Source organism: Gavia stellata, chromosome 3, assembly GCF_030936135.1.
Source record: "Gavia stellata isolate bGavSte3 chromosome 3, bGavSte3.hap2, whole genome shotgun sequence".
In the NCBI taxonomy this organism is placed as follows: Eukaryota; Metazoa; Chordata; class Aves; order Gaviiformes; family Gaviidae; genus Gavia; species Gavia stellata.
In genome coordinates this window covers 25,584,656-25,612,176 of record NC_082596.1, presented here as the reverse complement: position 1 = coordinate 25,612,176, position 27,521 = coordinate 25,584,656, and the positions used below count along the sequence as shown (strand labels likewise).

The 27,521-nt window shown below is 38.9% G+C and overlaps 1 protein-coding gene across 1 annotated transcript in view; it reads left to right on the top strand.

Moving 5' to 3' along the window:
• Nucleotides 1–27,521, top strand: part of CPQ (carboxypeptidase Q) — a 168,159-nt gene that overhangs the window by 99,740 nt on the left and 40,898 nt on the right. The window contains exons 5-6 of the mRNA XM_059815589.1: nt 5,892–6,003; nt 23,158–23,249. Of these exons, the coding sequence (XP_059671572.1) occupies nt 5,892–6,003; nt 23,158–23,249 (204 nt within the window). The remainder of the gene's footprint in view (nt 1–5,891; nt 6,004–23,157; nt 23,250–27,521) is intronic.

The window sequence follows — 27,521 nt, the reverse complement described above, 5'->3', positions numbered from 1 at the left end:
GAATCTTACTGCATGATACAAATAAATAAATATTGTAAATATTTTAAAACTTGAGGAATGTTGGTTTGTATACAGGAATGTGGTTCTGCCTGGACACGAACTATCAAGTAGGAAGAGTTGGTATCTCTTAATTTGTCATTTGTTTTGCTGTGTGAGTTGAAGGGAGAAAGTTTTGAAGTGGAGTAGGGAAGAGAATGGGTCAGGGCAAAAAACATAATTACACACCAACATTTTATTCCATTAAGATGACTGAACTTTTTCCCAAAAATGAGAAAGAGGATACAGTCTGCAGACTAAGAAGTACTTTAAAAGAGGAAGGTTGCTGTGGACACTAGTGCCAGTTTTGCTGTGTGGGTCAGCAGAAGGAAAGCATATTGCTTGGTGTTGCCATTTTCCAGAACGTATTTGCAAGCACTACTGCGGATGATGCTAATACATCCTAAAACTGCTGTGCCGGATTTACTACTCTTAATTCGCAAATCTGTGTATATGAAGACTTTATTTAATCACAGTTTGGAAGGCAAGTTAAGCATGATGGGCTTAAATTTAGTCCTGCCAGCTGTTTTATTTGCCCACTAGTTAGGTATATGATATGCTGCCTTTCTCTTTTCCCTTGTTCTCATGCCGTTAACACAGCGAAATGAAGAAAATCTTTAGATCCTTATAAACTGAAGCCATCTGGCAGTTCATAGTTGTCATGCTATCCAAATGAGTAGATTACTCAAAATGTACTCCCTATGCTTAGGAGCACAGGCCTGAATTTGGTGCTGAATTTGGTATTCATTTGTCTGAGAAGCTGAGAACTTTTTTTAGTCATGGTTTAGTTAGCATTACAAATTGTGTTTGGGACTGGGCAAAATAGAAAATTGTGAAGTGAGTGTTTGTGTGAGTAAAAAGAGTGATGAGTATCTGGGGAAGGAGAGAATTTATAGGCAATTTTTTGATTGGATTGAATAGGGGATCCTAATTCTTATCTGACTTCTATTTTCCGCTAATTTTGTTCCAAACATAAATCAACTGTATGTGGTGTTCATATGTGTAAGTTAAGTCTTGTACTAATATCCCACACACTGGAAGGGGATTCATGCAGAAAAAATATCCAGTCAAATAATGTAATACCTTATTGTGGTACCTAGAGCTTAAGATGACCCTATTTAGATCAAACTGGAGAAAAAAAGAACCACAAAAATTTGAATAGAAATGCTTTTCATGAATTTCCAGATAATTGGGAACTGGGCCGGAACAGCGTAGACCTGTGTGGCCTGAGCAAACAGCTGACTCCTGGCAGTATTTGGCTGAAAATATGAATGAGCAGTTGAAAAGAACTTGAGTTACAGTCTGGAGCACTTCACTGTTCTAGCTTGAAGTTTTGGAATACAGACACTTGGAGTTCGAATGTGTCTTGGCTAAAGATGCTTGAACTGGTTCTAATATTCTGTTTAGTTCTTGGTCATCCCATTCTCTGTGTATGTGATCCTTGTTTAAGTTTTCTGTCCTCTCCATGCAAGTTAAGGTGCTCCTTATCTTCCCTGTCTGCTGGAGGAAGATATAAGGAAGAATGCTTTTCAGTGGTTTGGATAATGAAAGTTATTACTAATCTTTTCTAAGAGAATGTGTTGATAGCCATATTCCATCAATAAAGGTCCTACTTTGTGGACCCTAACCTCAATCCATGAAGTTGTCTTCATCCATGAAGGGCAAAGATGGATGATGACTTCATTACTCTTCCATTACCATCTACCTCAGTGACATGAAATAATGTTGCATGCTGGTTTTCACAACTTGATACAAATGTTATTCTAGATTAGATTCTGTGATTGAAAATGTTACTTCCAGTTCTTTCCTAATGTTTATTATTTATGAACTCTAATATTGCACAGAAAGAAGCTTTTGCCTTGTAAGGAGCAAGTGAGATTGCAGAGACTAAATAAAAGTGGAATAGACTTTTCTTAAAATTCCCTCTAACCAAGCAGAAGGTAGTTCTAGAAGTTAATGCGTGACAAATGCAATAGGCATGTGTGACTATGTATGGAATGGGAGATTATTTTTTAGTGGCTAAAACCATCCTGGTTAGAAAAGAATAACTCCATGACATATGCAAATGTATGTGAACGGGTGGTTCCTCTTCCTAATCTTCTTGGTTTTAAAATATAAAAAATACAAATATACATTTACATAAATGTATAAAATATAACATAAAAGTAAAAATATTTCAATATGCTTGATTGAAATGCTGGGCATGACTTAAAGGCATCCAGTAGAGGTCATAATGCTGGTGCAGAAGGAAATAGAATCTTCTATTTGAAATGTTTCCTGCGGTTTCACTTCTGTTGTATCATCTCAGAACTATATCTAGAGTAGCATTTCTTAGATGTGTCACTGCAGGAAAGCCAAATCTTAAGTTGTCATGTTGCATGCAAGCTGTCTTGTCCTAAATTTATTTTTGGTCAATTTGGCAAACGTGTATTGCTGTATTTGTACTGTTCTATACAGTTGCTTGTGGTTTCTCTGTATATTTAAAACAAATACTTTGCTTTGCAATGCTTACATTCTGTTGGCATGTGCTGACATTTCTATAGGGATGTTTTGTGCAAATCTAAGTGATTAGTTTATGTGTAGATTTGGAGCTGAGAACCACATAACAGATTTGAAAGCAATGTGGAAAATGCAATAATCGTATGTCCTCGATAGCTTTAACTGCCTTTGTTGTTAGCCCAACTGTATAGATAATTATAATACTATTATTTTATAATTTTATTTTAAATATTATAGTGGTTTAGAGTGAATTTCAGAAATATTTCCATTCATTGCCCAGACACATTATGTCTACTTAAAGACCAAGATAAACATAGTATTTTTGTTATTTTATGACTGTGTCTTATTTTAAGACTGTCTGTGGCTAGCTATCAGCAGGATCACTGAAACTTTCATTTTAGCAGCTGCTACAAAAATATGATAGTTTAAAAAAACAACTGTTCTGAAAAAACTTCCACATAGAAGTACATTGGTTGTATTTATATACTTGCTCTTGGCATCAGTTAAGTAAATTTAAGTAAAAGTTCATCCATAAAATTATCTGACTTTCTCAATCCGCTTGAACCTTGATCTATTTTGGTGTAATGTTCTGGAGTTGGTAAAGATGCTTTGTGATTGGAGTCTGTAACCCCAAATGGGATTACACCGCCTTCTTCTGATTCAGAATTTCCTGCTGTTGCAATATGTGTTATTTCACAGAAACGAGGAGTAACTCCTTCTCAGGCACTCATGTTGAGATTGCTGCCAGGGAACAGCAGTAGTGAGGTATTCTTTCACTGCTAAAGACAAGGCATTGTTTCTATTGTAAACTTGTTTCTCTCTCAATGAATTTACAAACTTGTTCTAAATAATTCACTTCAGCTTGAAACTCTGTTTCCCAGGAGAGTGAATAGTTATCTTCTTAAAACCAATTTTTGCTTCAAGAACAAACCACATGGCGATTTTGAAGTTGTGGAATAGACATCCTTTATACAACAAACAGTTGTGCTTTCACTCAGAACCTTTTCTGTCCTTTTTAAAAAACTATTATTTGCAAATTCCATATTGAGTGGAAATGAATGAGTCTGCATCAGTCGACTGCAAAGTGTGGTGTTGTTTGAGCTCTGTCTTCCATAGGCAGGTTGCAGTGTGGCTGCACGTGCACCCCAAGCTCTCAAAGCAGAGTTCATTCATGCATTGCCTTCACCACCTGCAAGCATGTGTGTGTGTATGCTTAGTCCTCCCTTATAAGAAAACAAAAAGAGCAAGGAGTATCGCAGCGAGCACTTCATTTCTGCTCTCGTTTCAGAAAGGTTTCTACCTCCAAAACTGGCATTTCTTAGATTACCTGGTTTCAAGCTATGTTGCTATTGTCGCAGAGGGCTGCTGCAGATTAAGTACTTCTACTGTGGGGCAGCGTCCCTGGAAAGCGTACCCTTTGCAGTCTTTCACGCCAGGCTTGGGAGGATCATGACACTAAATTGCAGGAATACCTCCTGAGTGAATCGGAGGCTTTTACAGAGGGGCCTGCTGTCCAAATTTAAGTGCTTTTGAAGGAGGGGAGGTTTTGGAATAAAGGCTGCAACATGTCTGTCCTCTACCAAGAAAATTGGTCTGTGCGGGAAAACAAGCACATGTTGAGTTTAGGCTGGATAAGCAGAAAAGACAGTTGAAACATCCAAGAAGGAAAGAGTAAGCTGCTTTTCAGATTTTGACCACAAGCTTTTCCAGCTTCTAAGGCATGACACTTCTGTTTTTTATAAAACACACATTTATAAACATTTCACAGTGTATTTTCTAAATTTAAAGGGGTTTGGTGCATTCTGGTTGGACATATAGCAATACAATAGATATGACTAGTAATTTATCATGGCCCTTGTTTAATACAAAGGGCCCTTTTAGATGTTGTTACCTGAGTTTGTATTTGGTTGGATGAAAAAACACAGTAGTTTGATGAGGACTTGATGCTTTTTGTCTTGCCATGATCCGTTTGTCCATTATTTTTAATTACCGTTGAAAACATACTAAGATTTTCTCACCTGAGGAGGAAAATAGAGATCTTCCTGCTTGGGCCCCAAGTTAGTTCCTTGCAATGTTAGCTGCACACTTGACAGCATAGGCTCTCACCCCCCTCCAGGGGTGATAATAGGAAAAACTCATTATGTTCTCATTTTCAGTGCTAGAGTAGTTGTCCTGTGATGAATGAAAGCTGAGATGATATGCCAGGAGATCCTTATCTCTTAGGGAGAAGGTGGGAGGAGGAATGAGTATTTTTTACCTTTTTCTAGATCCCACAACTCTGAGACCTCTTTGATATCAGCCAACCAGAGAGTAGGAAGCATCCCTTCATGTATGGCCAGTTCTGGGCAGGACACAGGCAGATGCTCCAGGGTCTCCTTCAGTTTTTCCTCAGTGCTGAGCTGTCATAGGTTGGATGCTTCCACTTCTACCCTATCCCAAGGGCACTCTTTACTGGTAGCAGTTCTTCAAAGACTCCTGGGGCACTGCAGCAGCTCCCTGCTCTTGTTTTTGTCCTGTTGCATCATTGTGCCATACTGCCTGCTCAGCTCAGAGTTCTTGTTCCTCCTTGACCTCTCCATTACAATAACAGATCCATCAGCCCTTCAGCTTCGGGTCCAGTTAGGGAACTGTCTCACTTCTGGTATTGGTCTGATGCTGCTTGTCGACATTTGAAGAGTTCAGATCTGAAAGTGGGTATTTCTGGAGATACGTATACTACTATATTCTGCTGTAGCCACAAAACTTTCTTTGCAGAAAACCCATCTGGGACTTGCTACCATGTTGTTTGTAATTTAAAATATCCTTATGACTAATGGAACTATAAAATACCTTGTCATTGTTGTAGCACATAGGGGATCCAGTAATAAATTGGAGGTCGTCTGTGACAAGTACCATAGATATATAATAAAACAACAACCTCTGTCTGGGAACACTTCAGTCTAAGTTCATATTTCTTCCTTATGCACTCAAAAATAGGGTTAATCAAATTTCATGCCTAAGGGCTTAAACAGCTGGAATATGAAAGAAATTTTCACTATTCTGAAATGTAGTAGTCCTGTATTTCTGGAAAATATGCACTTTGTTAATGTACGAGACAAAACCTTTCATTTAAACATTTCTCACAGGATATCTAGTTTGATTTAGGCAGTGGTTTGAAGCGGTAGGATGCATGTGGTCATCCCAGATGTATATTCAGTGACTAGAGAACAATGTTTTAGTGTTATTTGAAATGTTTCCTTCCTCCCATTCTAAAGAACCAAAATTATGACAATATCATTAAAATGCTTAAATGCTGAACTGAGTTTTCTGATTCAGTGTTTTCATGTAGATATGTTTTCTCATAATTGCTTTTCCAGATTGTATTGGTCAGTGGACATCTGGACAGCTGGGACGTTGGGCAGGGAGCTATGGATGATGGTGGTGGAGCATTTATATCATGGGAAGCATTATCACTCATTAAGGATCTGGGTAAATATTTAATTTAAAAATATTTTTAATACATGACATTTCCAGGACATTTTGTATGCTGTCTAAACTGGATTTTCTATTTTATCCATTCCTCTGCACACAAATATTCATACTTAGTATAAATACATGGCAAGTTTGTCTGTTAAACTTCTCCTTTCATCACAGGGGTCGTCCAAAAGCAACACATCAGTCAATAATCTAGAATGTGCTTTGAGCCTGCATGGTCACCATTATCATAGAATGAAAGTTCAGTGTAAGATACAATACCTAGGTACCTTAGAAGGAAGTCGCTCCTTTTCGTTTTGTCTTAATGAGTTCCTCCCTATTAATGAAGATTAAGCTTCATGAAGTCACAGGTAGCTTTCTGATATTCTTCTCTGCCTTTTAAGCAAACATTGTCATTCAGCACATTCCCAATCTTTCACTGTCCTACATGTTGCATTTACAGCAGTTACTCAGTTAATTCCCAACCCCTTACCTTGCTTCTGATAACTTCTCAAGACAATTTCATCTAAGTCTCTCTCAAGAGCATGTAACTAGGACTGGATCCAGGCAATGATCGTGCCTCTGATCTTTTCCCTTTTATCTACATGTAAAGGTACTCAGCAAAAATGATTCTAAACTTCACAGAAGTTCATATTTCTAATATATATATTTTGGTGGTTTTGTTTTTTCCTTGAATGATCATCCTAATAAATTTATATCCTAATAAATTTATATCCTGTCTGGACTTGTTCCACCAAATATTGATAGATACATCTATACCATCAAACTGGTGCGTTCTCAGCTTTGCACTGATTTCCTGATTATGCTGCTTTTGTGTTGCTGTGTGCTTGGGCTCTGGTTTGGACTGTGACAGCTGAATTCCTTGGCAAAGGTAATCCACGTCACAGGAAGCACACGCTTGAGTCTCATTACTAGAAGGATGCACTTCTGTCAAATTTGGTTTAACCATCGTGACCTGTCAAATGTTGTGGGCTCATATGTCTCATCAAGCAACATTTGACACTGAGGCCTTGCACACTGTAGTATCCTGCTACACTAGGTTTGTGGGATGCAGAGCAACGTTCTGGTTCCAGGGATCACTTCTTTGAATTATTCTTGGTAGTCAACAGGGTGACAAGGTGACTGGGTTTTGGAATTTGGTCTGTAGATCAGCTGGACTCTTCTGAAATTGATATTCTAGCACACAGGCTGTCAACCCTGGACTTGCTGGTCTCCCTCCTCCAGAATTTCTGCTCAACAGAAGTATGAGTTGGACTAAACCCCCATGCTGTCAATGCTATATGTAGGTAAAGGATGAGAGAAAGAGGAAAAGGCATCTTCTAGCCTGGATATGTCTGTTCCAGTAGTGCTATGGATAAAATACCAGTGTGGATTTGCTGGTCTCCTACCTACTGCCTCGTGGTTTGCATAGCCCCCCTGTGTGGAACCTGAAAGGCCAATTTCTTCTACTCGTAGGCTTCATCTGACTTGTGAGTAAAAGTGGGCTGCCGGCAGCATGCTATTGTAGAAGGGCATGGTTCACATATGCCTACATAGGGTGTGTTTGATGAGAGAGATGGTCCGCAAGGTAAGGTAAGAAAGGGCCAGTGTACATGCAAGAGGGAGCTGTGGTTGCACAGTCATCTGCCTGTGTTCTTCAGACACCCAACCTCTCAAAGTTTGGTCTGGTGTCCTGCTGTTCCCAGTCTGCCATGGCATAGTCTGATTTCTGGTCTCCAAACTGCCAATTGCAGTCTTACTGCTTGATCTGTAGTTTTTTGCTGGTTTTACTTCCATATGGGCTTTTGTCACTATACCCCTCAAAACTAGTTCAAAACAGACTTCTTAGATTGTCAAGTTGATATCCAAGAATGCTTTTCCTCCTTCATCAGATGGAATCTATTTTTCCTCATAATTCCCTTTTTCCAGAACTGTAACCTGTGGTCAAAAGGAATGCACCATGTATTTATTAAAAACTAAAATCAGCTGCTGCTCCTGCTTTTAGCTCTGGCAGAGTTTAAAAAAGAAACTAGCCTTCCCTGCTTCCGATCAGAAGGATTTGTGCACTTGCACACAGTATTGCTTGAAAAGCTCTTCGTAGACGAGCTCTGTTATGTGATGAGCCAGTCTCATACTGCAGTGGTGAACATCAGACATACCTGTGAATTCCTGTTCCTTTATTTTGCATTATTTGAACCTTTTATCCTCATTTTCCCATCCTTGGAATGATTGGAATATCAGTCTGTGACCAAAACCAAAGTGCATCTGTTTTAATTTTTGGTCTTTTAAAAGTAAACTAAAGAGGATTCTTCTATAGAAGAATCCAGGCCTACTCCTTCTTTTAGTGTTTTTTAATCTTTCTTTTAGGATTCTTGGAAAATTGTCTATGCTCCCTTCATCTTCAAGAAAAAAGAAAAACAATGCTTCTGTGTTTGCTGACTATTCCATTCAGAATAAACTGTTTTGTGTCTCTTAAGGGCAAGTTCATGGTGGCATTGTATAATTCTTATTCACTGTGTTTCCCTTCACGCATGACTGAAATGCCTCACTCTCTGCTTGTTCAAATATTTGATTTCCTCTGGTAGTAGCCTGTGTGTTTGCTGTACGACCTGTGGTGACATGCTGTTTTCTCAGCTGGGAAATGCCGGAGCCGTTGCTGATGCCCTCTGTTCTGGCCAGCTGTTGCGTTAAGCTCTTCTTGTTATCCCAGTGTTCTGCAGGAACGTAAGGCTGGGAGAGGACTTCTGGGTCATCACATCTAACCTGTAGATAACCATGGGGGATAGGGCCTTTCATAAACTGTCTTCCATAGCAGATTGGTTAATGCAGATTTTATATCTTACAATGCACGTAATATCTGACAAAAAGGACAGCAAAATAACAGATGTGCAGATTGTGTGAGAAACGAATTAGAAAGTTTTATCTAAAATCAATTCCATAGATTGTGTTTTGAGTGAGCATTATATTTTGAACTGTGGAGACTGGCTTTACTCTCCTTTTGGACCCTGATAAATTTAGTCTCAGGCTACTCCACCAAATACATTTGACATGGGAATAAGCCAACTCAGCTGGCTTGTTTGTATGCACATGTAGAATTTTTTAACTGTGTACTGGGAGTCTTAAAGTCATGGTGCATAGTGTAGCCATAAAAACTGTGTCTGTGTTTACCAGAGTATAACTGATCTTACAGCTATGGTGATATGATCTTAAAGCTGAATCGAGCATTGTGAAATATGAATTCTAGAATATGAAGTCTGTATCTGTAGTGAGAAATACTGCCACTACTTCTGCCATGGTCCATTGGTTCCATGAAAGCAAGATATTACTACGCTATTTAAGCAGGTTTTTTTCAGTGATGATCTCATAGAACTTCATGATATCACTGTGACCCTTGGATGTGGCTGGTGGACACAAGTTCTGTCTATTAATTAGAATTTTGATAATTCCATGTAGTACTTGAAGAATGATCATAGTTTAAATACCATTCTGTACTTTCAACATAACCTCCTCCCCAAACCATTTAATAGCTATTGGCTTAGGACCAAATACATGAAATTAATCGAAAAATCATTAAAAATATAGTTTAAGATGGTTATATTTTAAGTAGTGCAGTTTGTTTTCTTGCCTCAAGTAAATTTTTTTAACAGGTTTTACTTTTATTTCTAGTAAATCAGTTATTTAATGTGTTAGCCTTCACAGTTCCTGAATCTTCAGTGTTAGCTGTTGTTTTTTTAATTGAACTGTCTGTTTCTGTACCATATTGGTATCTTTTTTTATTTCTGGTGTTTTTGTAGATTTTCAGACACTGTAATAGTTACATGTTCCCTACAAGGACATGTAACAGTAGCACAATCTGAAATAGTTTTACACAGTCTTCAAAACTTCCAACTTTTGGTAGGATTTTTTTTTCCATTTCATTTTTTCACTTCATATGAATGTTGTTTCTTTTTGAGAGAAAGGGAACTACATGAAGGCCAGACTGAACTGAAATAATTTTGTATTATATCACCAGAGGGCGGAATAAAAAGATTCAATTCATGTAAAATCCCATGTATACATTTCAAAAGAGTAGTACCTTAAAAACATGGGGCCAGATTGTGAACTACTGTTGTTTTTGATTACTGTTTAGAGCTATAACGATTCAGTTAGACCTGGAAAGTAGAAGAGCTAAAAAGTGGAAAGGTTCAAGGTTTGTCTGAATGCTTTTCTTCCAGTAGCTCTGATGTCTCTCTGCCCATCTTCCACACTGGGGTGATGGGAAGGGGGCACTTGCTGGAGGTGCTGTTCCCTCTCCTTCTCCAGGGAGGAAGCATAGGCAGCAAATTCAGAGCAAATGCCGACTTTTAGATGGTTACATTTCAGCAAGGTGAATCTTGCTCCAAGTGGCTTTTTCGCAGCCACCCTGTGCAGAAAACTGAACCCTATCTCTTCTCTTTTGTCTGGCTGCAGCTTCACTCTCTAAACATCCCTTTCAGCAATGTACAGTTAAATGTCAGCACCGGCTTGTGCACCTGTTGGTACCAGCACTGGTTGTAGACATCTCCTGACCGGAGTAGAAGTGATTTCCTTAGTGCACCCGTATCAACTTCTCCGTATCAGCTATACTCTGATGGCTGTTTGCTTTGCCAGTAGCTAATCTCAGAAAAATTCACCAACTAGTGGCCATATTGACTAATGTTATCCAAAGGGGCCTATTCTCCCAGTTAACGCTGAAGTTTAATGAAGCACAAAGGAAAGAAAAACAGTATTTTTTTTCCTGGAACTCTTGAAGCTTATATATGCCGCTGATCGGCAAGATCTGTGGCAAGCTGCTTCATGGCTTATGTGTTTGAAAAACAAAGAACTGGAAGTGTTTCCACAGAAGTTGTTTATGTGAAGAAAGATGAAAGTTTCAGCCCATTATTGCTCTTTATTCCTTTTTCTGGGAATAAAGACGTCTTTAGAGGCGCTGAGGCAGTTTGTGAGCTGGTCTGAACTGGTAAACTCCCTTTCCTTCAGTGGAGCCGGGGCTGTTGCGATTAGCTGAGGATTTCTGATGCTTAAGAAATTACCCTTCATAACTGCAGGCAGGGTGTCCACGGCAGTAAGCTTGTGCAATGTGCAGTTTGCCTGCAGCTGTGTCTGGCAGCTGCCGCCCTCCCCAGTCCTCTGCAGTTTTTAACCTTTTGATAAATTTTAACTAAATTTAATAGAGGCATAGAAATATTTAGAATACGAAGTTCTGATATATTCTTTGCAAACGGGTGATTGAGGAGAGGCGGGCAAGTGCATTTATACCCCAACTCAGGGAGAGGCAGGAAGAAACTCCACTTTTATCCTTTCCCTGTGATGACGAACGCCTGGTTAATCAGCACACGTGTAGCTTTGCTGTAAGCACCAGAGCCTCTTTCTTTTTAATCTGCCTGCAAACTCTGTGTGATAGGTAGCAAATATTGCTACAGCAATAGTGAGAATGTTGTTTGGGGTAATTTAGAGATGATGGGAAGGCACTGAGGGTGTTCTAGGCAGGAAGGGTTGACAGGTTCCCATCTTTAAGCCAAGGGAATCCATGAGCTGTGATGTGGTGTGAGGGCATTTCGAAGCTGTAGGAGAGACAGCACTCAAGCAAATTGGGGTTTTCTAGTTTTGCAGACCAACAGTTGTGTTGCTAATTACAGCCTGGAAACCCCAAACTCAACTTGTTTTCAGGTTGCATTTATAATTCTCCAATTTCCATTTGTTTGTGTGCATAAAAGGTGTATCTGGAGATGGCCAGTGCCATTTGCCTCAGTATTTTCGTGTTAGTCTGGTTAATGTTCTGGCGTCATTTGAAACAGAGTTTCTCTTGTCCCTGTGTCACATGAGGTTTACAAATGAAGCAGGTGAGATAAAAGATGTTAAGCAGCTACTCATAAAAAATCACCATAAAATTATCCCAAATTTATTTTGGTGCCATATTTTGCCTTTAGTTGTCTGTACGGGTTGGACAGACAGCCTGTGGGACTCGATCCTGCTCTGGATGTTGGTTGCTAGTTTCTGTGAAGGAGGTATTTGTGTTGTTCTCCCATCATTTCAGCCCGTCTTGCCCAGGACTAATACTTGTGTACGATGTATTTGAGCAAGAAGCAGGTAGTATATATCCGATGATTTCAGAGCTTTAACCAGTGCTGCCTCTTTGCTCCTAATCCAGTTGTGTTCCTGCATTGCTTGGCCGAGGGGCATTTCCCAGCCAAGGCCACAGGTGCTCTGCGCTACTCGTGCCCCGAGGAGCTCCCTGCCAAAGCCACCTTGCGCTCCAGTGCTGGAAACACGGGACTTCTATCCTTAAAGGGAGCTTGAGGGAACTGAATAATGACAATAACAGAGAAAGGACTTTAGAAGGTGGTCATATGGCAGTGTCAGCTTTCCAAGCATAATATTTTATGCCTCCTAACTGCAGTAGAGAGCCCACTGGAGTTAGAGATGCCGTTGATTTTGATGGATGAATTTCACTGCTTTCTTCTGAAAAACTTCAGACATGATAACTGTTGTGTCTTTTTTTAATTAAAACAGCTGGAGCCAAGGTTTTTTTCCTGTTGAGAAGAGAAGCTGTCGGGGTCTGCTACTTGACACTACAGTCTAGTTTATTTTCAGAGTTTCATCTCTGCTAGCACAGGAGGAATCAGATAGTCAACAGGTCCTTTGTTCACATCCCAGGTTTCTTTCAGCAACATTTACCCGCAGGCGCTCTCTCCTTGTTCAGAAATGTGTTTTCTACCTTTCCCTGGCTGTGTTTGGGTCTCGTTTGTTCCATTGCTAGTCAACTCTTGGTGCCCTGCCAAGCCAGAAGATGCACACGTGTCCACCAGCTACTGCCCAGTTTGTGTGTTTATGGGGTGCATCTTTGGAAGAAGCCCAATGGCTGTGCTGTGAATTTGCCAAATCACAAAATTATCCTCTTTCCCTTCAATTGCTTGAACTGCAGCAGTGTAAGGCGTTGCCAGTTATTGCTATCTGAACTCCTGTCTGTGTTGAAGTATTCGGTGCAGACTTCAGGAAAAGCTGCACTCCAAAAACCACTACAGTAATGGATTGTGGTACAGAGTAAACGTTTCCCCGCTTTTGCTGTTGTCTCATGCGCTGACCTCATGTTCAGTCATGTCTGTGTGCCACATAAGACCAGGAAGTCTCCTGCTCGGACTGTGCCTCCAAGTGCTTCTGGGAATCCTGGTTCTTCCATGTAAAAAAATATTTACTATGGGGAGCTGCCAGAGCCAGCGAATACCAGGAGTCAAGTAGATGAACAGGGCACACTTTCCTCTTCCGCACCCAGGGCAGGATGCCTGATGCCATTGCTGCTAGAGCTACCTGATGAAGGAAGGATGATTGTTGACAAAGTCTAATCCCAGCCATCACACCTTTTACATGGCTTTCCTACATTCCCAGACGATGATCTATATGCACATGAGAAAGGGATAAATGTATGGTAATAGGTGCTATGCGTACTTCCCCCTCTTTGCCAGCGTTAAGGGAAAATGGAGTTTCATGAGTCAACTTTCCTATAGAAAGATGTGGATCTGGTACGACCAAATCTCTGTTTCGTAGGATAAAGGCACAGAAAACTACAGAAATGTTTTAAAACAATGCGTGTAAGAATTTTAAGATCAGACAGTTTTTTTCCCCTTAAAACTCATTTAAAATTGAAATTGTAACTTTCATCTGAATTATATCTGTGACTAATGTGACTGGAAAACTGTAAGAAAGATTTTTATGCAGTTCACTGTAGTCTTTGTATGAAGTTACATTTCTCAAGTTCAAATTCACTGGCTAATATATAAGGACTAAAGATATGTTTTATTGAAAAAATGATCACTGGAGTCGTTCCTTTTCTGCTAGTTTAATTGAAGCCGTATAACTGCATTTTTAACCTACTTGCCAAAAATTTTGTTAAATGTTTTTCTGAATTTCCTATAGCTGTGGTGGTGTAGTTGTTTGCTGTCTAGGATATATGTTGTGAAACATGGTTAAATGACTGCTTTTACTGTGGGGTTATTTTATTTTTTTTAATTAAGTATGCTTGATATTAGCTACTTGTACTTATATCCTTTCCACTTTCCCAAAGTTGCATATTTTATTCTGACCTTCATCTTTTGCAGATCTATTATATCTACTTGGTATAAAGTATCTGCATATGCTGTTACTCTACAACTGCATTTATTTCTTCATTTCAACATTTGGTTGAATACTTAAATACTTAAGTATTCAACCAATACTTAAGTTTCCATACTGGGTTGGCATAGCAGAGGGGTGACTGCAGACATACAAAGTTGTTAATCTGGTGGTAAATTTAGGCATACAGCCCTCCATAACAATGTTTCCCTATGTCCTGTGGACAGCTGCTTCTCTGCAAGCTTTAATTTACCCAGGAAATTCAAGATAAATTGTGTGCTTTGTTTATCTATAAAAATCTTGAAAACCTGGCGACAGAGGCTATTGTGATTTTTTTTTTTTTCTTTTTTTTTCCCAAATCTGTAACGTGGCTGACATGATGAAATGCTGAAATCTTTCCCAGATGAAGTCAGGGGCATCTTGTCCTTACTGTCAGGTTTTTTTTTAAGGTATATATTTTCAGTATGGGGAGGCAAGTGTGGCTGGTGCATTTTCTGACTCATCAGCTCTGAGGACAGTCTAACAGATTTGGGATTTTTCTGATCCAAAGAGCAGGGCAGCAGAGGCAGAAGGTAGAGCCACCACTCAGTAAGGTCAAACCATGGTTGATGCTTATAATCCCAGAGAGTGAGGGAGTGGGGCCCTGCGTTGCCTTTTCTGCTCCACAATTTTACGAGATGTCCAAATAGCTTTAAGGAGGAAGGTTTTCCTAAAGAGGAATAAGGTGCATTTTAAAGGTGGACAGTGTCCTCTTCCTTTTGCGGCACTTGGAGAACACGGCAACAGGATCAGATCAGGGCAGGGGGTGGAGGAGTGCTCTGCTGACTGGGGACTTCGCTGTTGTACACGTAAACAGGCAAGTAGCGTGTTTCTTTTTCTTTTCTTTTTTTTTTTTTTGTCGACATGACTTGTATTGACTTCACGACACTACAGTAACCGGTTCTTTGTTTAAAACCCCACGTGCAGAAGAGCACATTTGTCAGCGTTTCTTGTTTGAGCTGTCCCCGAGCTGTGCTGCTGGGTAGCAAGGAGGTGGCCCCCAAAGAAACCCTCGCTCTGGCAGTGTTGCTGCCTGGCTTGATTGAAGCCCATCGCACCGGGCTGCGCTTCCCTCTTCTCCCCCCATCTCCCCAGTCAAAAGGCTTAATCCGTGTTATTTTTAGTTACTAGACTTGCAAATCATTCACAGCTCTCCCCTCCGTGCTTGTATATCCAGCTCTTTCCTTGACATTTCCACTTGGATATTCCATCACTTTCTTAAAATAAATCTACCTAAAACCTGTCACGTTTCCCTCCTCCACTCTTCTGTAAATCTGCCCTTCCTGTTCTGTCATAAACTCATCAGCCTCCCTAAAAACAGAACAATAAAATGGCTTGGATTAATCCCAGTGTCTTGCTGCACTGCCATCGACGCCGCTGGCCCACCCCTGGAGCTCTGTAAGCCCCAGTCCTTCTCAGGCCCGGCTCACCTCAGGCCTTGCTGTCTCCCTGCACCCTCTTAGCAGGGGCCTGTCCAAAAAGCTGCTCCCACTCTGCAGCTATGGCAGAGTCATGTCCTCTTACCCCCCAAAACACGGCTGCCAGCCTCAGGCAACATCAAGCTGCAGTGCGCAGTTTGGCTCCTGCCTCCGCTTTCATTTCCCACTCTCCAGTCCCTGACCTGCCCGTTTTCCATCTTCTTCCTGTAATGCCAGGTCTCTTCTCCAGGAGACCTCATTTCTCTTCACTCCAGACCTTCAAGACTCAGCGGTTTACTCGCTTCCCAGTGCTATCCTGTGCAAGCACTTCACCCTCAGTGCTGCAAACAGAACCCATATCAACAGAGAAAAGTCAAGCAGATTGCATTGCATTAGACTATTTTAAGGAGAAAACAAAGGCAATTTCCCAAGCAGAAAGCTGTGTCCCATGTCTAATTTGAACTTCACTGGAGAATTAGAAATGTATTGTAGTCAGGGCTTAAGTAATACTAAAAGGTTTTTTTTAAAAGGTGTGCTTTGCCGTACTTTTTGAAGCTTATAACTTTAACAGACTTAGATTTTCTCTGTTAGATCATTATTTTTCATTCAAATAAAAAACATTTCTTTTTAAATAAACATCTAACTAGACAGACACTTTTCTGCACATATAGTGCAATTAGTTGTCTGAATCATAGCAGATTGTATTTCTAATATCAGAATGAAAGCCAAATTCCTGCTGGTGTAAAATGGAGACAACTTCTTCATCTGGACATCCTCGATTAATTGCATTATTACTGTCATCCTATAAATTGCAGTTTATTGCTATAGGTGTGTATTCTTTGAAATTAGCCAGAGAAACAGGATGCTAAGGGGAAGAGCTTTTTTTCTAAAACAGAGCTTGTCTATGCCACAAAATACAGAAATTAGGTAGTATTCTCTAAAATACTTGGAAATATTGAAATCTCCCTGTTTTCTATTTCAAAAGCTGTCAGAACCCTGTCAGAAAACCGACATAATTAGGTAGCGCATGTTAGGAATTTATGCATACTCACTTTATTGGGACCTTAGTTTATTGGGACCTTTAGCAGAGGCCAAAACTGCAGAGCAAGTGAGGGCTCTTACTCTGGAAATACTGTGGAAAGGAAGACTGCAACACTAAAACTGTGTACAGTCTATGACAAAGAAAGAAAAAGGACTTAAAAAGTTATTGTGGCTTGGTGAAAGTGACCTTATTTGATAGTTCACTTGAGGTCTAGTATAGGAAATATTGTAACTAAAAATATCACTGATATAAAAAATAGGCAGTGTAATGAGAATTCAATGGGAGCTAAAGTATGTAACTTGCAGTGAGGCCCAGCAGTTTAATTAAACCAGGAAATAAAGCATTTGCTGAGATTCCGGAAATTTCAGAAAATCTCCTGTTTCCCAATCTGTTAATGAGTGAAACAGTTTCCACTTTAGCAGATCGAAGTTAAAAGAAAATGAAAAAAAGCCTCTGCATATTTGGCCAGATTAAAAAAAATTAACCGAGCTTTGCTAGTTTGGAGGGAATTTTAATGATGCATAAAGGGACTGCTAGTGTGTTGTATGTAAAACAGAGCAATTAAGAATGACTGTTGGTACAGCTAATTTGACCCTAAAATATGCACCAGAAATTGCTTTTTTTTTTTTTTTTTTTTTTTTTTGCAGAAGGCTGCTAGTAAAGTCACAAGAGACTTGGGAAATTTCCGTGAAAACCGTGCAACAAAAAAGACACAGCAGGAGAGAGGTTGGGGAAAACGGGAGGCATGGTGTGGAGGAAGCTCAAAGACTGAGACAGTTTCCTAAGACACCATTTTCAGACAAATCCAGTTGATAACTGCAGTAAATTAAAAAGAATGAGGACAGCTAGTAATAAAGAAAAGTGTAAGTGCCTCATTAAAAAGGATAGTAGTCATGCATTTAAGTTAGTCAATGCTGTGTGTATTCCAACTTCAAACTCTAAACCTGCAGCTTGTCATCAAAGGAATCTTTTAAAACCAGAATGCTATCACGTGAACGACCCATGGGTGACTGGTGTATTAGGTGTGTATCAGAGCCCTCTGCAAATTGTTCATGTAATAATTTCTAAGATAAATTTGTGGCACAGAGTATCAAGTGAGAGCATCAATGTTTTGTAGTATGCCTGGGAGAAAATAAATGGTGTGCAGCTGAAATGTTCAGCTCCAAAAAGCACTGGATGGGATATGGACAATAATCTGCTGCAGTTAAAAGCATAGAGTTTGAGTTTGGTAAGGTCACTGTTTTGCTTGAGTAATTTTAGCTGGTACGAAGCACATTACACAAGTGGAATTTCGCTATTGTAATGTAGCTGAAGGAAGGGGAGTGTTCCACATTATTGATATTACATCAGGGGCTTAACAGAGATCTCATTAAATATACTGTTTCATTCTTGTTTACTGATAACTGTGCTGATACTTGAAGTGGAAGCAGATTGTACACTGTGTTTGATGATTAATTTTTGTCTTTTTTAGCAAAATGTGGAGTACTGGTTTTATTTTTATTTTATGCTGTGGCAGAGGTTTTAGAAATTCGAGGCTTTTTATGAGAAGTGCTTGCATGATAGAAATATCCCAACTAATGTCACACAGTAAATCTCCTATGTCTAATTAACTGCAAACCTGAAAAAGGTAGGGAGTGCATTAGGAATTTAGTGATTGTCAGCATCATCATCATGTGTCTTACTACTTTTTGTATAAATACCCTTTTAAAGAAATTCCAGGCCACAGGGTAATAATACAGAAAAATGCGTCACTCGTGATGTTAAATGCAGCAGCAGACAAGACTTGAGGATGATATATCTGTATATACCTCTCCCTAGTAGCTCCTGAAGCAAATACATCAGTGGCTTAGGCAGTATTAGAGAGTAGGGGATCCGGTAGTGCAATTTCTTCTGCTTTGATGCTCAGTTCAAGGCTTTGCTGGGCCATTTATGCAGGGTCTTGGGAGGGTAAAGCTGGCAAAGCTCTAAGAAACCTCAGGGTCTTCACAGTTTCAGAGTGCATCGTGGAGGCTACAGTCATTTTCCTTTTTGTTGGATACAGATGAGCTTTAGCCTCATCTTTGTACTGCTAAGGAGCTTCTCCTCTCTTCAGCTAATGCAACTTCTTACGAATGTTCTTAAAAATCAGGAGGGGTGGGAAATAAATGCAGCTTTCAGACTGCGAAATAGAAATATACTTTAGAAATTAAAACCAAGAAGATAATATTTTACCACTGAATATACTATAAATGCAAGTTAAAATACTTTACCTGTTAATCTGCTCACATTAGTTTGCAGTTTGCTTATATGCCTCATGTAAGCTGGGCAGCCATTTGCTTTGCTTGTGGGTGATCCCAGTGCCTTGGCTTGCAGGGGAAAAAATCCTTTTTCACAAAGGTGGAATGCTTTTTATATTTTCGAGAGCCGATCAGTCTTATAACAACACAATGACTTCTCATGAAGAAGTCTGATTAGCCATCATACACTGTCGTCTTAGAAAATACTATATCTTTGTACTTAATCCTCCCCATCAGTAAGGATTTATGTTTATAAAGTGGGAAAATATTTACTGAAGGAGAGTCAGTATTTACACTACTGATCTCTATTTTGATTAAAAAAAAGGCACAATTCAAGTTCTCTCTCCTGGCTTATGTGCTATCTTGAGGGTGAAGCACATTTAGTTTTTTACATTACATGTGACAGATGAGCATAATTTGTCTGTGCTTGCACCAAACCATACATTTCAGTTTCACTGTGTGGGAATGTCTCAGTTCTATCAGGCATGAGCAAGATGTGCAGGATGTGAAATTCACATCTTGTATAGCATCCTGGTAAGTATCTTATCACAGGGAGATCATCCACATGTGTAAGAACATGTGTGGATTTAATAAACACTGTCACATCTAGAAAATACCCATTTTGGAAATAAAATGAATGTAAAATGTGTATATATACATATATGTGTGTGTATGTGTAACACCTCCATGTTATTTGCTGACAACCACTGTTTACTTAAGTTATGAAAGAAAAGCTTTTGGCAAAATACTTCATTGTAGTTGAGGTTGAAGTCAAACTGATTAGTTAATACCGCTTAGTTAAAATCTTTTTTTCTCAAGCGTTTGGTATTTTAGCTAATGTAGGTTTGCTGCTGACATCTGTGAGCATGAGCGCTCCATGATAATTTAAAAGAAGCAGAAAATCGAGTCAATAAGAGCTCCATCTTAGTATGACTGAAATGTTCAGAGCAATCATAAATTATGTTACACAGAGAAAACGAAAGGGCTAGCAGCCACGCCAGCACAGAGGGAATATAATACACCCAGTGTCCTGGTGTATTTGCTACACACGTTTCCTTAGTCAAAGATCAACCACATCAATGTTTTTATTTCGTCCTTTAACTTAGTAGCCCAAGTGCTCTATAGTATTTCTTATGCTTGGGATAAACTATAAGAATGTAGAGGCTGATCAGTAAAATGCACCTTTGTGGTAAGCTATGTTTCCCAGTTAAGGGAAGGGAGAGGAAAAAAAGAAAGCTACTTCATTTTTCTAAAATGTTGGAGATTTGTAAATTGATCTGTAGCTGGAGGAGGATCCATAGGTGTTTTGGTTTTGACTTTAGTTATGTGCACTTAGAAAGAACAATTTATTTGAGTACCAGCTATCACCTTCTGAATGTTATCCTCCTGTAAACCCTGGCTATTCTCTTTATTGGGATGCTGCAGTAGGATGGAAACTGTGGGATTTCGGTGGTTTTGAGAGGTGCTGAGCTCTGCAACTTTCATTTGAATTACATAATCTCAGATCCAAGTGAGCCAGGGAGGACATGGTAGGATCCCTACACTGATCCATTAATGAATGCAGTTATAACCTGCTGCACTTTGCCAAATGGTCTATTTAAATGTTCTGGGTAACTTAATTTTTTTTTTTATTCTGATGTCCTTTTTGTTAGACTAGGTAATATGTCATTTATATACATAAGAAGAAAAAAGGCACTATTTTATTTGTGAAACAGTTTTCCTTCATTTTAATATTTGCTACCTACCCCTCTACACTGTACACCCTTCACAGAACATAGTTTTCTAGTCCAAGTGCTATTTTATCATGGCTTTTCAACACATATTTAGGCTGTGATCTGCAAGACTTCTGATTTTGGGGAGGTGATACCTTGCTTAGGAACCAGTGGTTTTTAAGAAGCAAGTCAAAATAGTTAAACTTCGTAAAAAAAAAAATTGTAACTTAAGTACAGTACTTCATATTTTTTAATAAAAAGGTGCATTGAGAATATTCTTAACAATTTTACTTGCGAATTTCGGATTTGTTTGATGTTCTTTGGTCAGAATAGCTGTGTTTTTAATAACAGGTAGATAAATACTTACTGCTTTCAGATTAAGAAAATAAGGAAATTAAATTTTCCTCTCTCGACTTTGTTTGTTTTGTATTTAAAATAACTGCCTCCGTAGCTTTTTTTTTTTTTAACTTGCTCATTTAATTTCAGTAGAACACACAAGTGAATCTGTTGACAGAAATCTGTGAGATTGGAAGAGCCGATACACCACCTCCACCTCTGGGACTGGAAAGACCGAAGCTCAGCAGGGCCTTTTGTTTCCCCAACTTTAATGGACAGATGCAATGACAGGCTAGGAGGGGGCCATAAGTATCTCAAAATTCTTCCCCACAAGTAAGCTGAGATGTCCTCAAGGTCCTGCAGAGTAGGAAAGATCAACCAGGGTTAGAGCCCATTGGAGCCGAATATGTCAGCCCTCATTGCTGACCTAAGTCCCCCTTTGGACAGCAGTAGCAGACCAAAGCATCTTGATTTTTGCCTGGGAGGAGGCAGGAGGTGCTGCTCCCCATCTCAAGCATCTCCTACCAAAGCTGCTTTCAGAGCCTTGGCGTGGTGGGCTGGAGACTGGGCTTCAGTGCTTTGTATTTTGTCATACAACAAACACACCTCTGTTCGCCCCTTAAACCGCAGTGCCATTGGGACTGTACTACAGGACCGGCCACTCTATGCTTTGTACCCAGCACCTTTTCTTTTTTAGAGCCACCTCTTCTAACCAAGCCGCTGACACATTTGTGGTTATTTTGGGTCTAAATTCTTTCTAACTTCAACCTGATCGCTATTTTATTATCTTGATTTTACCTCACTGGCCATCTAGCTGATTTGAAAAGCAAAGGAGGCTAATCCTGTACTGTCATGATTTAGGAGAAGAGTGAGGAATCCACTGGGATGTGTGCAGGGTGGTTGTCTTTAAAATAATGTTTGATGACCTTTCTGTTTACAGTCAGCAGATCGACATTTAGAAAATACACCTTTAAACCACTTGTTTGCACTTTCTTCTTTGTGAAATACTGGAAAATCAAGGTGTTTTATTCAGATTTTGAGTATTCCTTTTATACTCTGCCTTCAGTTATGAGGATTGCTGGCAAGTAATTTTGAGAAAGAAATCTTCAGTTGATTTTCATTGTGTTGGAAAAAAAAAATAACGAAGGTCAGGTCTATTTGTAAACTTTGTCGATTTTGGCTAGGAAATGAAATTAGTTTTGACAGTGATACTGATACTATTTCTCCTCGGCACAGGAGTGTGTGTGGTAATTTATGCTTTATCACTTGTAATTGTCTCCTCACTGGTTTTTCTTTTCTTTTTTTATTTTTAATAGTTTTGTGGGCTTTATTTTTGCTCAAACATGATTAGCATTACGCTGTACAGAGAACACTATTTATTCTTAGTCTGTTTGCTCTTCCGTGCTCTCAGGTTTGATATCTCGAATGTATTCGTTTATGAATAGAATCAATCAAATAAATAAAGGGCAACAACTTCTATCTGTTCAGATCTGCCATGGCAGAGAGGGTTTCAAAATTTATCTGAGAACCTATCTTTCTTACTGAGCTACCATAGCAAAATACAGAATGGCATTGTGTTTGTCTTGTTTTAAAAAGCTGTGCATGCATTCAGCAGCCGATTGTATTCAAGATTCCAAAGTACAGATTGTTGCTTTTCATTTCCCTGATAAAAAGCAGAATAATATTGCAAAGTCCCTCAGTTCTTGAAATGGGTAAACTTTTCTCATAAAAATCTGGCAGCTCATTTTCAATTAATTGTAATAAATTAACCATGACAAAGCAATGGTAATTCTAATGAAAATTTTATTTGGATCTGCTGAAAGGAGACATGCATTACTTGCTGCAGACCACCACAATGACAGCAGCATTATGTCTCAGAAATCTATCAAGGTAGTTATTTTATGTTATGGTTTTCAGACACCTACAGTATGTGCCCGAAATGTGCTTCTCTTGGGCTACTGCAACTGGTGGCAGCACCAAAACAGCCCACTCCTTCCTTGCGTGGGCTCTCTCCCCACACCCCAATCCTTCCCCCCAAATAAACAAAAAGTGCACTCAACAGCAAAACCCACGCTTGAAATAGGTTGTGTTTAGTGAAGGTAGAGATGACTGAATGGAAACCCAGGCTTTTCATCCATTGCGGGGTGGAGACCAATGCAAAAAATGCTCAAATATATGGATATTTAGTACTAAAAACAATATTTAAAACTATGTTTTAGGACTTCGCCCAAAAAGAACTCTGCGCTTAGTGTTATGGACGGCAGAAGAGCAAGGAGGAATAGGTGCTGAGCAATACTATCAGTTGCACAAGGTAAATAATGTCTTCAGATTATTTGCTTGACAGCACTTTTCACCCTAGTCTTGTGACTTGCATATTATTTTTGTCAAAATGTTCTGCTTAATACCTAACCGAAAATAGTGATTCCAGTTCTGCCTGAAAGTATATTTTCTGGTTTTAATCATAAATGTAAACTTCATTTTACATTTAACAGAAAGTGATGCGACCACACATCTACATGTTCCGCTTGATCTAAGATATTCTGTCACAAAATTGTTCTGAAACAGATATTTCATTATGGTATCTGCCATAGCTTTCAAACAATGCTAACTTTCTGAGAATGAATGATGAATGGTCCACATATGTTGGCAATATAAATAAATTTTGTTTGCCTTATATATTTCTGCTTTGTTGCATTTTCCCATAATATTTTACAATGTAGAACATAGAATAATACAAAGAAAAATCTTTGCTGTCTTATCTTAATAGTGTGTAATCTAAAACACCCTTTGCCAATTATTGGTTTTATGGGACATGGAACATTTTAAATGATTGATTTCTGATGATGCAAGGAACATGCAAACTCTATGCCTGGTTACCAGGATAAAAATATTGTGTATTGTCATATCTGTCTCTCCTGCCAACAACTACCTTTTCAAAGTACATCATGACATAAAGGGTAGTGGCATAGAACTATTTTGGAGATAATTCTTTGGAATATGTATGGGGTTTTTTTCCCAGAAAAAAATTATGCTGTACCTGTATAACTAAGCTAAAGTAGTTATCTTTTGTTCTTTTCCCTAATTTAGTAGTATTACTCTCAGCAATGGTTAATATATCCAGGGCAGAGACAAGATGAATGCAAATATGTTTAGGAAGTCACCTGCTGTATGAAAGCAGACTTACAAGCAATTTCTAAGAGTATGTTTTTAATGGTAAGCAACCTATTAAAACAAATAAATGGAAATTTCACTTTGAATCAAGTCCATTGTGATGAACAAAACTAAATCAATTTGCATCTGCAACAGAGTTGTCGGAGATAGCGTTACAGTGGTTATGGTTTTCTGGCTAATTGATGAACAGTTGATTATTTCGCTCTAACTTGTTTAAAATTACTAATAAGTTTATTTAACTACCCATATATAATGTAGTTCCTCTTTATATCTCCAAATTATAGGGATAGCTCAGCTCTTTCATTTGGAAGAGGTACCTAAGAGCTAGCTTTCTCAGCTTCAGGGAGGTGACAGGTTGCAGTTTAGTATGTATTAAGGACTCTGGATTTAACACTGGTACTCTGGTGTTCAGCAGGATTAAACTAGAACAAAATGTTCTGGAATATGTAGCACAAGAAAGAGATGCTTCTCATGTACAGAATTGCATTTTGGAGGAGCTGGAGGGATGCTCTGTGCCTAGCGCACACCACTCATGAGGAATGTATCATCACCTCTGTAGATTTCCATGTCAGAAAATAAGCTCCATCCTACGGTGGTGTAGTCAGCAACACATGAAATTGTCTCATGCACATCTCATCTTTTGCCAAAATGTCTGCATTTCACTGTTGTCTCTAGGATTTATATTCAGATGTAATATCAAAAAGCAGGTTTAAGGATCAAATAGGGAAACATAAAGCAGGCTTGGGTGTTGTTTGAAAGATACTTGGTTACTTTGCTTTTAAAAAAATTGAGACAAAGGTGCTCTGCTGATGCAATTCCACCTGGTTGTTGTGCTCTACAAAGAAAGCCTAGTCTAACTTCACAAGAATTTGTAATTTACATGGAGAATTTAAGCAGAAATGACATCCGTCTGTTGTTTGTTGTTCTTGTTTCCCCCCTGCCATGTGATCTGGCATAATTATAAATTGATACAACTATAGGACATCGCATTACTCATAATAACAAATTAAAGCAGATTAATACTGTACATTATATTTAGCATGAAAAATAACTTAACCTTTTAATGATTTACTTTCGCAGATTTCTGGCAATTAGGGTAGTATGGCATAAACATTGCTTGCTGATGGTAATGAGTACAAGTTAACTAAGAGTGGTATTTAAAGATGCCTTGTTAAATGAAAGATGGCCTGTATGACTCATCTACATAGCTGGGCTTATTATGAATTTAGTTCGCTACAAACAAGTAGAAATATGAATGCAGTAATTCAGCACGGACAGACATGGATTTCCTTGACATTGTAAATTACCTCCTCGTCAGTGGAAATGTGGCAAGGGAGAAGAAATGAAGACATTATAGTACTGGACAAGTACAAATATTCTTACTTTCGTAGCTTATTTATTTTTTCTTTCAATTTAATTTCAGGTCCTTCTTCCTCATCCGTCATTGTAGGTTGCCACTGCTAGAAAGTGGATAAGTTACTGCAGAAATAACTGAGATAGCAGCAGCATAGTGGTTTTACTATATGCTAATAATTAACTCATATCCCTGCATAATCGCATTATTTATATTACTCAAGTATTTCTGTAGAGCCCAGTATTATAATTCCTGATTATTAAAACTAGCAATAGGTATATTGGCTGTTCAGAGCTTGTAAGAGAATGTAGGAGCTGCCGTGTTGAGTTGACCAAGAGCTCAGTCCAGCATAGTCTCCTGTTTCTGTTTGCATCCAGTAAGTAGATGTTTTGGAAAAGCATGTTTGCCCAACTGCAGTCAGAATAAGCTCAGACCCATAGATTACTCATGCAACCGTGCTTTTAGGAGAGCATCTCATGGTCCTCATCCGTTGTTTCCTTTCTGTGATTTTTCTAAGACATTTCCAAAAGTTGAAAGCCAAGTACTGCCCATCAGTTTCAGTGCCTCCATTAGTGCAGGGGTACCTGTCACCCACCAGTGCATCACAGAGCACCTGCTCAGTTTTGACCATGGGTAGAAGCCTCCCAGGGGAATTACCAGCATCTTTGCTCCCAAAGGAGATACCTGCTGAAGTGCTCACTGCTTTTAACTGTTAGCCAATAATTAGATTTAATCCCAGACTGGAAAAAAGCCTGATACTCCTTTACAGTGAAGACTTCTTTTCTTGATGAAGAGTAATGAAATTAAAGGATCTAAGTGTAAATCAGGCTCCAGATCTTGGGGTTCAAAACTACATCTGAAGTCTTTGCCCAGTGTTTAGTGTTGTGTGACCCAGTTGCTGAGTAGGGCTCTTACACACAATACAGTAAATAACTTCAAAAATGTGAAATGTTGCAACTGCTGCTTTCTTTTCTAAGTTGAATGGAAGAAGCAGGAGGAACATGGTTTAGTAATTCTAGAGGATGTCATGTTACAGCTGTTCAGTACAGATTCTCCTAGAACCTTTAATAACGGGACCTGAGTGCCCTCCAGTAGGGTTTTTAAGTTTTTTGTATGTTTAATCCTATGCTGTCTTCATGAGGGGAGAAAGAAGTGTATGTAATGTAATGAAGTGTCTGTCCTCCTTTCGTTGCTTCGGACTAGTTTCTGTAGAAGATCTGTGTACCATGAAGACAAGGTTACAGTTATTTACCCAGCTGAATTAAGGGACTATGAATGGCTGATAATATTTATTTTGGAATAGAAGTATTGCATACAATCTGCTGGGAAATTGGTATTAAAAGACTAAAACATCCTAGGCCACATTCAGATTTACTTTAGTAACTCTGTTGTGATCGTTGGAGACATTAATATGTTATGATGGTGAAGTCACCCTCCCTGGAGGTATTCAAGGAGCGTGTGGACATGGCATTGTGGGACGTGGCTTGATGGGCATGGTGGTGTTGGTTTTTTTGTTTGTGTGGTGTGGTTTTTGGTTTTTTTTTTGTAATGGTTGGACTTGATGATCTTACAGGTCTTTGCCAACCTTAGTGATTCTGTGATTCTATGAATTTCGTTCAAACCACATTGGAGAAAGTGTTCTTAAAATATTTCTGCATGCTTTTATTCCTATCTTAATGATGTTTACAGTACTTACCTAAATTTCTGGTGCAAATGCCATACACTGCTTTAACTTTTTAGGAAAGGTTTAACTTTGTGAAAAATATCAATTACCAGTGCTTACTATGTTTTCCTTTTTGTGTTTATCACCAAGAAGATTTGCTATTTTGCCCAAACTGGGTCTGCATGAAAACAGGACTTTCTGAAATGCTGGTATCTTGTTGCTAATTTAAGTACTCTTTGTTGATGCTCACATGAGGTTTCTACTGTGATTTTGCTAATGAGTTACTTTCTCTAAGAAGCAAATATCAAAGAAATTTCTTGTCACTTTCAGGTGAAATGATTGTTCCCCAGAAAATATTGGCCCCTCAAAACCAGAGTTCTCAGAAAACTTGTGTA